The sequence below is a fragment of the Manis pentadactyla genome, chromosome 11 (genome assembly GCF_030020395.1).
Source record: "Manis pentadactyla isolate mManPen7 chromosome 11, mManPen7.hap1, whole genome shotgun sequence".
Classification (NCBI taxonomy): Eukaryota; Metazoa; Chordata; class Mammalia; order Pholidota; family Manidae; genus Manis; species Manis pentadactyla.
Genome location: NC_080029.1, coordinates 60331190 through 60345661, shown reverse-complemented (window position 1 = coordinate 60345661; position 14472 = coordinate 60331190). Strand labels below are relative to the sequence as shown.

General features: G+C 35.7%; 1 protein-coding gene across 11 annotated transcripts in view; it reads left to right on the top strand.

The window, feature by feature from the left end:
* The window catches only part of MIA2 (MIA SH3 domain ER export factor 2), a 99710-nt gene extending 88948 nt beyond the window's left edge, over nucleotides 1-10762 (top strand). For all 11 annotated transcript variants that reach the window (XM_036881231.2, XM_036881230.2, XM_036881228.2 and 8 more), the window contains 4 exons: nucleotides 3371-3493; nucleotides 8071-8129; nucleotides 8888-9122; nucleotides 10194-10762. In XM_036881231.2, the coding sequence (XP_036737126.2) occupies nucleotides 3371-3493; nucleotides 8071-8129; nucleotides 8888-9122; nucleotides 10194-10360 (584 nt within the window). In that variant the 3' untranslated portion in view covers nucleotides 10361-10762. The remainder of the gene's footprint in view (nucleotides 1-3370; nucleotides 3494-8070; nucleotides 8130-8887; nucleotides 9123-10193) is intronic.
* Nucleotides 10763-14472: the final 3710 nt, after the last annotated feature.

Below are 14472 nucleotides of genomic sequence, written 5' to 3'. Positions count from 1 at the left end.
TTAAGTCTGGTCTTCACCCTGGCATGTTTCAAAACTTGCTTTTATCCCTTTTTCTAGAAGAGCTGAGCAAATAAGAAACATGTACAGCCAAGTTGATGAGGACAGTTTTAAATTTTACTTTGAGAAACAAAAGCAGGCTCAGCAGGTGAGAACACTTTGGATAGCTTTAGAAGCACAAGCATAGATTTTTACTTTACTGGTTCTGCTTTGTAGACATTTATGCAGACCATGGTCCTGCAGTTTGAGCATTTTTTCAGATGAGCCATTGATAGAATTATAATTTGTCTTAGTTTAGGACCATTTTGATCTTTTTGTTGAGATTTTAGAGACTTCATAAACTTAGTAAGGTGTCCTAAAATCTTCAGCAATGCTTTTATCCTTTTAGAGGATGATATTTACTTTAAAATTTTCGGTTTGCACTTTTTTGGGAGTGTATGCCTCTTATCTCATTTACATCTTCTTGTATAATGGCCCTGTATAAGTTCTAATGATTAGTATTTGATAAGTTACTGCTATATATGTTTAATAAACTTTAAAAATCTTTGATTTTTCAGTCTTCTTAAAAAGAATAGATTGAGAAGAAATAAGGATTTTTGAAAAATTTTGCTTTCAGTAAATGTGAGAGATGAGATGGTAGAGGAAGAGGGGTTTTTGTTTTCTTAAAGAAGAATTACATGTTTATTTGCTAATGGTAATAATCCAATATGGAAGGAGAAATTGATGATGTATAGTTTTAAAAGCGAAACCCCTGAGTAGTAAACAAAAAGGATGAGATTCAGAGTGTAATTGAGTAATCAGGTAGTAATTGAGTCACTTTATCCATTGTATAAAAAGAAGGAAGGCAGAGCAAGTGCGCCCAGATGTAGAGATTGGTAAGGGTAAGTGAGGTTATCCAGTTGCATCAGTGTTCTTGATAGGGCAAAGATCATTAACTTGGAACAGCAGATGAGGGGATTGACAGGGATTTGAAGAGACAGAAAAAGGTATATACTATAGCCATTTAGGAGACTAAAGGAACAGTGAAGTATAGTATGAGTAGAGGGCAGTATTAAACATCTATTTGAAATTTAGGGTCATAAATTTGAGACAAGTAAATGCTATATTTTTGATATAGTTTATAATTTCAAAAAATGTCATTACAATCGCTTTGGGGTGCTTACTTTGTTCCAGACATTATGTTAAGTGTTGTTATTTTCATTCTAACACTCTTAAGAGTGCTATTCTCATTTTAGAGGTGAAGTAATAAAGACACATAATGTAGTAAAATCCTGTATATTACTTTTTCAGAATTTACATGTTAATACTTGCTGCAGGTGCGTGTGTGCGTGCATGTGTGTGTATGTATGTGTGAATGTGTACATAGAATATAAGAAGAAATAGCACAGTATATAAATGATTTGAAGTCTATTCTTTTTCCTTTTTTTTTTTTTTTAGGAGAGTAAGGCAGAGGCTTTTATTTAGAGATAAAACTAAAGGACAAAGCTCCTGGCTCATGCCAGGAGGGGAGAAGAAAGTCCCCTATTCTGTTTTTTGGGGCCATTACCTTCTTTCTCCCAGAGGCAACTACTTGTGAGTTTAGTATATATGTAAACTTACAATCCAAATATGTTTACCAAAATAACTATATTTCTGTTTTATCAAGTTTCTTTATCACCCTTATGTTCTTGAGTTCTTTCCATTTTTATATACATAAAGTTTATAACTTTATTCAATATATAAATATACCACAGTGTATCTACTCTCCTTTGATGAGCATTGAGGGTGTGTCCAGTGTTTCACCACTACTAGCACTGCCGCAGTTAAACCCTTTTGTACATGTGTTCTTTAGAGATGAGTCCAGGAAGTGAAATTGCCAGGTAATAGGATGTGCATATTTTCCGTTTTCCTCAAGAATGGCTATGCAAGAAGTATTTGAGAGTAACAGTTTCTCCAATACTTGATGTTAAACTTTCTTGAATGTTTGCAGCCATATTTTTTATCTCATTTTTCTTTGAAATTTGATTATTAGTGAGCTCTGGCATCTTTTCTGAGGTTGTTGATATTGTAGGGGTATATTTTAGAAACAAAATAATGATATAGTGTCTTGAGACTTTGTTAAGAAGAGTTGGGAGATTTAACATTTCCCAGTTTTTACTCCCTTGCCCAACTCTGCCTTTTATTTAATCCCATGTTTAAAGTAGAAAGGGAAAACTCAATTTAGATCTGAGTGGTTGGTACTGGCCTTTTCTTCCATTTGGCTGACTTCAGACCTACTGAGACAACTCTTTGGTAAGGTTCTGAAGGGGGGAAGAAGTAAGCCTTTGAGACTGGTTGGATCTTTCTCTCCTAAGTCACATCCCTTGACCCTTAGGAGCTCATTTAATATATATTGACTCTGGTTGATGCCAGGTGGTTTCCTTGGTTTTATGTGTAAAAGTGTGTCAGTAGGGTTCCATATGGCTGAGTCAGATGAGGAGTCCGACATACTCAGTATTGTAGAGAGTTCATATTATAAGCCATTTTCTAGGATAGTCATGGAAGGCATTTTGGGGCTGTTTATCCCCATCTGTAAGGAGAGGAGAGAGTCCATATTTCACCCCCTTTGGCCCTCCCCATATTTTTGGAGTTGGCGTATGCATACCACATCTATCAAGGTCTGCTGTCACCCATCAAAGATGATAGACTACCTGTATTTTTTCAAGAACAATGACTTCTATAAAGACCCAGAAATGACCATTTTGTCACCATAAATGACCCATGGGGACAAAAGAGGATGGCTGTAGAAGCATCTCAGTTAATGTCTGTACTAAAATTTGTCTATCCAGATGTCCTTAATCTGAGCATTGTGAACCTTCCATTCATCACTGAGTCCAAGATCTTCCCCTTTAGTTTTAGAGAGATTAAAATTACCAATGGGTTACTGATGACCTTTGAATTATCCTTTTTCTGCTCTGGTGACCATTTTTAAAAAATCATTGTTCTGCAAAATTTCTTGATATGCTTACAACATATTCTATTTTTTCTTTCTTTGCTGGTAGCTATTTCCTCAGACTCTTTTATAATATACTGATGTATCCACCTCCTTACACTATTAAAATTGAAAGTTAAATGAATATATATAAGAAAATTCTATCCATATATTCTAATTTAGGTAGTAATTGAAACTTTCAAAATCCAGAGTAGCATATTATACTTTTTACTACAAAAGTAAATAAAGTTATTTCCTTTAGTAAAATATGTAATTTTCTTCAAGTTATTTACTATTGTTTACCAAGAATGTAGGTCAGAGTCTTTTAGGAAGCAAGAGAAATGTCTACATTCACTATATTAAACTTAAGTGAACCTGATTTACTTTTATACTAATAAAATATTTTAAAAACTTGTTTTCTAGGTCAACCATATCCTGATGCAACTTTTCCTTCACGAAGGCAAGACAAATTTTATTCTAATTCTGGTAGACTCTCTGGACCAGCAGAACTTAGAAGTTTTAATATGCCATCTTTGGATAAAGTGGGTAAGAAATACTTTGTGTGTGTGGTGTATGTGATTTTTTAATAATGGTAGCGCACCAAAGAACTGAAAGCTGAGTAAAGGACTGATGTAATTGCTATCTCTGGTAGCTCTTAAGGCCAAAATCTCTTACTTGGAAACTTCTTGGTTGTATGTGTCTTGTTACGTTGTGCACGCCTGTGGTGCCTACATAGGCGGTTGTGGTGGGTGTGGATACCATGGTGATGGTTTACTCTGTGTACCTGTGATAGTACATGTTACTCAGTACTTTCAAGTTTTTCCAGCCCGTTAACATATATCCCATTCAGTAATCAGGGAAACTAGGCTAGTGTGAACGTGTTTGTGAAAATTCACCAAAATAATAATTTGGGTGTCTGCTCTCTTGCTGGTTTAGTCAGTTACCTTATTTAAATTTTTCATACTTAGTTTTAACTAACATTTATTGAGCAACTTAATATTTTTCAGGCACTCTTCCTTAAACTACCTCATAGCAATTCACTGAAGTTGAGAAATATGTATATCTAATGGATCAATCAGAAGTACATAACATTAAGAATATAAAAAGGTTAAAAAATTAGAGAATTAAAATAAATTTGTTGGTTAAAAACTTTCCTTAAGAAAGGGTATATACTGCGGAGGGGTCATTATCTGGTTGAATATATGTTATATTAGAAAAATCAATCTTTTTTGAATAATAAAGAAGTAGGCCTATGTTCTGGATTTGTGTTACGTTATAATTAACTTAATTCTTTCTGTTTGACTTTTTGAAATTGTATTTCCCCATTAATTCAGGTTTAATGGGATGAAAGTGTATGTGTGATTGAACACCTTTATAAACTAATGCTATTTAAAATTTTTTACATGACCATGTTTTTCATAATTGTACAATATCCAATTAGATATTTTTTAAGTGCCTACTTTTTAGAAGGTGCCCTGTGTGACATAGCAGATAATATTATGAGGTGTAGTTTCTGCCTGTAAGACACTAATGATTAAATAGGAGAAGAAGACAAATATTCATCTTTAATACTGGTCTGAATAGTAAGTCCCATTAGAGAATAGGCTGTGTTCATAGAAAGGAACTGTCATCTATTTAAAATATCAAGGAAAATGCCCATGAAGGCAGTGTCATCTGAGCTGCTTTTGAGGGAATTGAAAAATTAGTTTGGAGATGGAGGTCTGTGCAAAAATCATGAACAGCGTATGCAAAAACAGAAAATAGACAACATAAGTCATTATGGGTAATGACTGTAAAATTGAGATATTAATCACTTGGCAAGGTCTTATGAGGGTTACATGAGTTAATGTGTGTGGAAGTGTTTTGTAAATAGAAAAGTTCTGTATAAGTGTAATATATTACTAGTGTGTCAATATGGGCTATACACATGAAGGGGAATGGCGAGTGATGTAGTTGAAACACATTGACTAGTACTAGTGCTCAGTGAACATTTATAGAATGAAAATGAATTATCTGGTTTTATCTTCATGAACCTATGAAATAGACACTATCATCCTCACTTCATAGATGAGGAAACCAAGGCTCAAAAAGATGCCAAGATGGAAGTATCAGAGGCAGGATTTGAGCCCATGTCTGTCTGACTCCAGAGCCATGGTCTTGATCTCTGTATTTTGTTGAAATGGGAGGGTAGTGGAACCAGCCACTGATGCACTAAATGTCTATAGAGCACTTACTGTGTGCTGGGTGTTCCAGTGGTTGCCGTCTTCCAGTGGTGACTAGGAGCACAGCGTTCTTACACCTTGAAGGCTGGTCAGGGCCTGCAGGCAGTTGCGCTACATAGTGACAAAAGTAATGAGTATAAAGTGTTACAGGAGCATGTGGGACACTCACCAAGTATTGGTGTTTTGAGTGTGGAATAGTCAAGAAAATCTTGGAGGACATATAACCTGAGAATTAAGGGAGGAATTAGCTGGATCCACAATGATGGTGAGAATATTCTAAGAGAAGGGAATGGCATCTTTAAAGATTTAGAGTTAAGAATGCCTAGTGAACTGTGGTTGCAGCATGGAGTATGAGTCAGGGAGTTGAAGCAAGTAGTGAAAAGGTAAGCAGTGCAGAGTTCTCAGGGCCCTGCAAACCTCTTCAGAAATTTGGCCCTTGCTTTCAAGGTATTGGGAACATATTAAAGGATTTTAAACTGAGAAATAATATAATGAGATCTGCATGTTAGAGAAATTACTGTGGTTGTGTTATGGTGAATAGATTGGAGGGAGTGGTCAAGATTGAGGACAGGGTAACTTTTTAGGAGATCTTGACAGTGAATGATGGTGGTAATTAGCAGAGGGGATAGATAGATAGATGTGAGCAGATGTAGAGAAAATAGAATAGGGAGGATTCAGGATTGCAGGTGTGGGGGGAGAGGGGGAGGAAGGAGTCTTGGCTGATGCCCAGGTTCCTAGCTGTGGCACGTGGGCCATTCACTGTTCTGAGACAAGGAACAGCAGACAGTTTGGCTGCAAGGATTCTAATACTTACAAAATTAGCACCTGTGAGACACTTGCATGAATATTCAAGTAGGCAATTCAGGCTTTGACGTCCTAGGAGAAATACCTAGATCTGAATTACACATCTGGAAGTCACCAGTAGTATATACCAAATAAAACTGTGGGAATGGATGGGATTTCTCAAGGAGAGAAAGAGAATAGAATAGGGCCAAGGGTGGAACTCTGAGGAGACTATCATTTAAGGACAATCAGAGGTAGTAAGAGCCTACCACAGACTAAGGAGCACCTAGAAAGGAGAGATAGAAGGAACGGTGCCATTACAGAGATGAAGGCTGAGAATTTAAAGAGGGAAGGAAGTGTTCAACAATAGCAAGAAATAATACAAAATAAAGACTTTAAATATCTATTTTAATTTAGCAAAAAAGGAGACTTTTTGATCTTGGGGAAAATAACTTCAGTGAAACAGTGGGTGTTGCAAAGAGAGTGCAGTAAAATGAAGACAAAATGAGAGGAATTTGGAATAATATATACAGAACAATTCTTGATTATGAAAGAAAGAGGTAGCTCTAGGGGGATTCCCTTTTTTGTGTCATTTTTAAAAAGTAGTTGGGAGACAGACTTCAAGAAGGGACTAGTGGTTACCAAAGGGGAGGGGTGGGAGATGGTGGGTGGGGAGGGAGGGAGAAGGGGATTGAGGGGTATTATGATTAGTACACATGGTGTGTGTGGGGTCATGGGGAAGACAGTGTAGCACAGAGAAGACAAGTAGTGACTCTGGCATCTTACTATGCTGAGGGACAGTGACTGCAATGGGGTGTGGGGGGGACTTGATAATATGGGTAAATGTAGGAACCACATCATTTTTCATGTGAAACCTTCATAAGAGTGTACATCAATAATACCTTAATAAAAAAAAAGGTAGTTGGGAGAGACTTGCGATAGGACGTGTCTGTCAGGAAGAGAAGGGAGGCAGCAGTGGGAGGAAGAGCCCTGGGAGCTCTGTGGGGAGGGTTTTGAGCTCAGAATCAGGGTCACAGGTTGTCTCAAAGGGTCTTTTTCCATGATAATAGGAGGAAAGATCATAGTTGCTGATACATTTATGTGCTGGTTACAAAAAATAAGAGCATTTCTAAATAATTGGTTTTGTAGGTTTGAGAAGAATGGAGGTTTGAAATTGCTGAGGATAGCACTGGCTTAGGAGACAGGGAAAAGGCTAGGCAGTGTGCTGTTTAAAGTTTGGCTGCAGATCTGGCAGCCTGGGGCAGTGCCAGTCTACACGGCTCTGTGTTTCATTTCACCTCCAGAAGTGGTAAGTGGTTCGGGTCTCGGCACAGTGGAAGCAGAGTGTTGGATCGCTGTCTAAAGATAGCACCAAAGTGTTGTCGTGGGAAATGGCCAGCAGGGCAAGGAATTGATGACTGGTTGACGTGGTGGACTTTGTAGTCCAGTTAATGAGGGTGGGAATTGAAGAAGGGAGGAATCTGCATGCTATCTGAGGGCTGGAAGCTTCAGTGACACCCAGGGATGGGTGGAGTGAGAGTCAGCCAGTCAGTCCGAAAGCTAGGGAAAGATAGGCTGTTGTGGTCAGAGAGGGTTGTTTGGATTTGTCTTCTCAGAAACTGAGCAGTTCTTGATGATAACAATGTCCAGGAACGTTTATTTAGAAACAATGCCTAAAATCAAATGCTTGTCTATGTTATCTGATGGAGAAATAAGGAAGGAAGGATGAGAGGAAGGAAAATGATGAGGGAAGGAAGGTGGGAGGGAGATAAGAAAATAAGGAAGTAAGGCGGGAGAACACTGAAGGAAGGGAGGAGCGAGAGGGGTGCTCCCCCTAGAAGTCTCCTTGCAAGGCTGCTTGCAGCAGGTTGCCTAGAACCAGACTAGGAAACTCAGTGCCCCATGCCTTTGCACAAGCTTGAGTCTGCCAGAATTTCTGGGAACCTCAAACTGGTCTTGGGGTCCTAAAATAGGATGCTGACAGGTTGCTGGTATCAAGCTGGTTTATGCACCAACTGGGGGAGTGGAAAAATATCAATGTCCTTTGTAATCTGGATATATTCTAGGAATGGAGTGAGAAATCATGTGTTTTTTATGGTTCTTAACTTTTATGTCTAGATGGGCCACTACCTTCTGAAATGGAATCCAGTAGAAATGATAGCAAAGGTGATGTTGCTGTAAGTATTGAAAGTGGAATTTTGAATTTTGTCCATGTATTCAGGAGCTTTCTAATCTGTTGGTTTGCTGTAATAGGAATTTAGCTAGCATCCTAGCTTTTGATATAAAGCTGCTTTTCTCATTTTGAAAAGTACACATATGCTTCCTAGTTAGCATCATAGCTGTTTCTTTTCTGGACTGTACTCTCTGGTGATGAAGCACAACCTAGACTAGAGGCTTGAGTTAGTTTGCTATAGTTAAACAAGAATTTGTATTTTCTCCCTTGGATTTTTTATTTGAATGTTTTAATAATATATTATTTAACAAATATGTAAGTATTTTTAACAAATATATATTTGTTATGATGTGTACATACATACAAATATGTAAATATATGTATTTGTTACTATGTTTATAATTTCAGTTTTGGTCACTCTATATTATTTTGAAAATACAAATATAAGCATTTCTTTTTTTTGGAATATGCTTGATAAAAGAATGTGTATTTTGGTGCTCTTGGACTATTCTTGTGTTTTATCTTTAGCCAGAATATTACTTTGTTGTTTAAAGCTGTTTTCTATTAATAAAATATTTGTGATAGCAAAAATCCACTTGCTATATATGGAAAACTGAATCTTTCTCTGGAGCTTTTAAAGACTATCATAGACTGCTTTCTGCCTAGGTGCCTTCATGCTTTCTTTAGAACCTAAGATTTTCAGGACAACAATTGCAGATTTGCTGTTGTTTTAATGACTGCCATAATCTCAATTTGTTATAGAATTTAAATGTGCCTGATTCATCTCTCCCTGCTGAAAGTGAAGCAGCTGGCCCTGGATTTGTTCCTCCACCTCTTGCTCCAATCAGAGGTCCGTTGTTTCCAGTGGATACAAGGGGCCCATTCATGAGAAGAGGTCCTTCTTTTCCTCCACCTCCTCCAGGAAGCATATATGGACCATCCCGAGGTTATTTTCCATCAAGGGATTTTCCTGGCCCACCACGTCCTCCATTTCTAAGTATGTTTTTTTTCTTAAAACTAAATATGTGTTTTATAGAGTAAATCAGATTAATTCTACTTTCTGTTCATATAGTAATACAGTGCAAGAAAATTTTTCTCACATTTTGTGAGTGTACCATTACTTTTCCAATCTGGGAAGGCAGCTAGCCTTTGGTACACTGTAAGGAGGCTTCAGTTTGATTCATCTTAATAATGTGGAATTATTCCTGTGTTTCAGTAGTCAAGAAAGTCTTCAGCTTTTTGCAGCAGTCTTATGTTAAGACTAAAATTGTTTGATAGAAACTGATTACTGCATCAATTAGTAAAAATAATCACAGTATGTATCTCACTATTAAAATTACTGGCTAAAATATTTTTTAAGAAATCTTTTTCATAGGTAGTTCCCTTGTAATCCTACTTATTTAAAACCTAAAGTATTTATCATATTTGAACTAATTGTTGAACTCATTAAAATTTTCATAGACTCACATAAAAAAAGGAATAATTGATTGTATTTATATCTATACATTGCCAATTAGAACTATAAGTTTCTGCAGAATAAATACATAGTTACCACACACTAGGCAGAGGCCTATCTATTACTTGTCTAATGAGGTCATTCCTTCCCTTATCTCTGTTTATAAAGTTTAAGATGAATTTAAATGAATTTTTTTGGGGAAATTTCAAGGTGATGTTTGATATATTTATAAATGTTTTAGTATAATATCAAAAAAGAATTGGGAATTACTGAACTGAATTTAAGTCCAGTGACAATTATGTTACATGAAAGCTTTTTTTAAAGTAAGTTTTGTATACTTTGAAATAATTCCTCTCCTTTTTAACAAGTGTTAAGATGTTAGATTTTCATAGGATAAAAGCTGTCTAAATTAATGATATTCCCTTTAGTCATGTGTAATTGAAGAGAGTATATTTTCCTCAAGGTTGTAAAAATTCATTTTTTTAGATTAAGGATTTATTCTGCCGTCAGTTTTTAAGTATAATACGTACTGAAAGTTATAAGCTAATATGTTAGGGCTGAAGAATAGGTTCTTAAAGTTAAAAAATGTCTTTTATCAATCTCTTTGAACAGTGAGAAATACCTACCCACCAAGAGGTTTTCCTCCTTATCTTCCCCCAAGAGCTGGATTTGTGCCCCCTCCCCCACCTCCTGAAAGTAGCAGTGCGTTCCCAGCAGGGTTGACTCGGCCTTCGCATGAGCCAGCTGTTGAACATCCAGAACCACAAACAGAAACTTGACAATATTTTTGGTCTCTCTTCAAAAGTAATTTTGACTTCTCTCTCATTTTCAGTTAAGTAACTGCTGTTACTTAAGTGATTATACTTTTGCTCAAATTGAAGCTTAATGAAATTTATAATTCTCAGGATAGTATTTTGTAAATAAAGATGATTTAAATATGAATCTTATGAGTAAATTATTTCCATTTTATTTTATTCAAGATGGTATAATTATTTTAATTTGATTAATTCACTATCTCATGAACAATAATAGGAATTTGATATATGTAATCTTTCAGTTGGGGATGTTTTAAATCCCAAAAGGCTGTTTGTGTCTTTACGCCAAGAACTGTATTTACTCTGGTTGTAGACAAATGTGAAAATAAATTTATGCTTAATTAAATAAATATTAATTGATTTAAAGACTTGTTTGACATTGATAATAATAATAATAATAAAATCATCTAGTTTTTCCATAAATATGGCTCCATTAGTTAGTTTTTTACTTCTTCCAGTAGATTTGAGGATCAAAATTAAAGTTTTATATGGATCTTTCCATTTCTTGTACAAAAATGTGCCCTCTTTCTTGCAAGTAGACATGAATGACCAAAGCAACCAATTAACATACTTTTAAAAGTCAAAGTTGTTTATATTTTAAGGAAAACCAGAATATTTTCTAATGGCAGATTTCAGAATTTGGATCATCTTAGCTCATTCACTAGTTTCCTGTACAATTTTATTTCTCTCTTTTCATTTGTAAGATATTTACCGTTTTTAGAGGGGAGTGTTAGATTTACTGTAGGACAACTGTATTCAGGCAATGTGTCATCATTTTGAGCTTTGGACTCAGTATCTTTAGAATGTTTCTCTAACTCCAGTTTGTATTCTATTATTAGTCTTTTTGCACATTAATATAATTATGAAAGGAAAGGCAATTAAGTGTAGTTAATAAAATATTACAATACTTAGGTTGAGAAGTTGGTTGTTTTTAGTTGTTTACTTGGATATTGTCTTCAGTGCCAAAAGACATAATTTAAATATTCTTGGACACAGCAGTGATGCATTATTATTGGAACACTTCATGCCAGTGTTTCCCGACATGTTCTTTGGAACGCTCTTCTTGTGAGTTATTTCCACTCTTTTCATTGTCACCCCCTCCTTAGAAAAAAAAGGCGAAAAAGAGAAAGGCTCCATGTGAAATGCTTGGATAAAATATTAAGTAGAATGGGGACTGTAAAGGTATCATTACAGTTGGTGTTTAAAAACCAGATTTCAGGGGGAAATATAAACTCCTTTATAATGAAGAAGAGAAACAGGAATGGAGCGATACAGAACATTCCAGTCAAGATAGAATTTGTTGTTTGCCCTCAGGTCGGGGAGAATTGGCTCATGAGAGAAGAGTAGAGCGGAGAATACAGATCAAACATAATAGAGAGAGTGGTAATCAACTGAGGAGGCAGAACCATAGAGGAGGCAGGGAGGACATTGGATGAGAGCACGTGGGAGACAGGAAGACCAGATGTGAGCTGAGTAGGTTAAGGTACTTTGTGGTTCTAGAATAAACGAACATATTTAGCTTTAAAAAATATTCTTATTAAAGTCATAGAACCAAATGGAAATAAATTATAGTATTTAATTAAATAATAGTATTTTAATAGTAATTAAAATAATAGTATTTTAGGATGAATAGCAAGTTTTTCCCATTTACTCATTTCCCTGGTTCTATTTCCTAGTTTCTCTTTTAGCTCTTTTTCCATATTTTATTCTGTGATTGTAGAATTTTAGATCTCCTCATACCTCTAATCCCTAATTAGATTATATTACATGTGTAATTTATTAAATATATCAGTTGGGGTATTGATTCCTTGAGATGAAAAATTAGAGGACTTAACACATGTATACTATTCCCATCCCTATTTTCCTTTGCTCTTTATATTTGATATTTATCTCAATTAAACTCTTCAATTGTTACCTTTGTAATTTGAATATATTTAAACCTCTGTTGGTGCTCCTTCTCTGTATTCCACCTCCCCTTATCCCCTACCCTGGCCAAAATCCTATTCTCTTGGATATACATTTATGTTTTCAAGATTGCTAATAATTATGCCTATAAGCAATAACCTCTCTTCTAGGTCCATAGTGGATTTAAAATTTGAAAATCAATAAATACAATTTACATTATCATCATTTAAATATTATTCACTGTCAGGCCAAATCATATACTAAGTTTATATTTCCTTCTCTATGAATCGCAGTGTCATAATTCCTGGGTCATTCTGAAGAGAATGTTCTTAAACATCAAGGTCAAGGTCAGATGAGTATTTTTTTTTATCTTGCTCTGTCTTCCTGCATTTACCAATAATAGTAAAAAATAATAGTCACATTTTGGTTAGCTTTATACCTGAGCCAAGTATACAAACCCCTTTTCCAATTTTCTAGTGTGCTTTCTGCCCCCACCCAAAATTATTTATCATTATCATGCCCTAATTAAAAAAAAAAGTCTCTGTTGGATGGATTATTTATTTATTTGTTTGTTTATTTTTGTTAAAGACTTGTAAGCCTTTGTTCTCTTGCTGCAAACCAGACTGGCTGCTCTCTAGGCCTTTGAACAGAGACTGTCTTTTTAATGATTTCTTGGGATTGTTTCTGTTTCATAGATCCTCTATCTTGTTGGGATTTTTTTTTTTTTTAGGTCTTTGTTTTACTGGAGTTTACTCTTAATTTCCTAAGAAAGAATATAGAGAATGTAAAATTTGTGAATCCTTGGATGTTTGGAAAATTCCAATCCTCCCATCCCCTTTCTTAGTTTATGTGGGTATAGAACTTAAGGTCAGAGTTTTGAATATATTATTCTTTTAGTATCAATTAATATAAATATATTGTTCTTTAATATTCATTTTTGTTGATAAGAAGTGTGAAGGGAATTTGATTCTGTTCTCTGTAGATAGCCTGATTTTTTTCCTATAGAAATGTAAGATTTTATCTTTGGTGTTCTAAAAATCAGTTTGATGTGTCCGCATGTGAGATTCTTTTCATTCACTTTTGAGTTATGTCAGATTCTTTGAGAAGCAGATTCCAAAATGGAATTAGATACTGAAGAGATTTATTGAGGGAGACACCTGGGAAGGATTAAGGGGAGAGAGCCTTCAGACTGATTCAGATCGCTCTCTGTGAAAGGACAGAGGGAAGGAAGGAAGACTGGATAGAAAGAGCCTCAGATTGCCGGGCAGCTCGGCGGCAGCCTGAGCTGGGCAGAGGCAATCCTCAGGGCAAAGATGGCCTGTTGGAGGATCTCTCATTGGGTAGGAATGGCTCTACTCCAGTAGCCCTGTGTGCTCTGTCCTTGGCTGGGAGCAGACTCCAGGGAGAACCTGGTCTTGGCATGAATGCTGCATGTGCAGCAGCAGCTGGAGGCTGCCGGTAACTATATTCCTTGCAACAGTCTGTCTCTTGAAGGAAGATAGGATGGGTATACTGTTGTCTGCCACATTGTTAGGCACTTAAACTCTGAAGAGCTGTGTCTTAAAACTCTGGGAAATTCTTTTTTCTCTTTGGTGAATTTTTTGCTACTTTTTCTCTCATACTTTTCACCTTTTTTTTGTTGTGGAAAATTTTCTCAACTCTATATTCCAGCCACTCACATAAAGTTTTTATTTTCAGCAATCATGTTTAATCTTTAAAAGCTTTTTTTAAAATTATACTTTGTTCCTTTTTCATAGATCCTATCTTTTTTGTAAGGATAAAATATACAGAATTAGATGGCTCTTACTCTTCTGGCTTGGGTTAAAGTCCCATTTCCAAACCAGTCCTTTGTGGCTGGGACATGAAATCAGAAGCTCTCTCCTATAGTTGAGCAGGGTAATCCCAACCTGAATTTGTGGAATAAAATTCTTATAAGAAGGGTTCTTTTATAAGAATGCAGAAATAGTAGGGTCCATCACACACAAGAACAATCTTATTCCTCTTTTCCTAGAAAGCTAGGGTTTTTGTTTTAAGGTTTCCAGCTTGCTTGTGTAATACTGACTTGACTTTGTGTGAAAATGTAAAAAAAAAATTCATGCAGAATAAATATGAAATATCATTTTTTAGATTTAAAAAATTGTTTTGGGAATAGTTCCTGTGTCAAAGAGCTA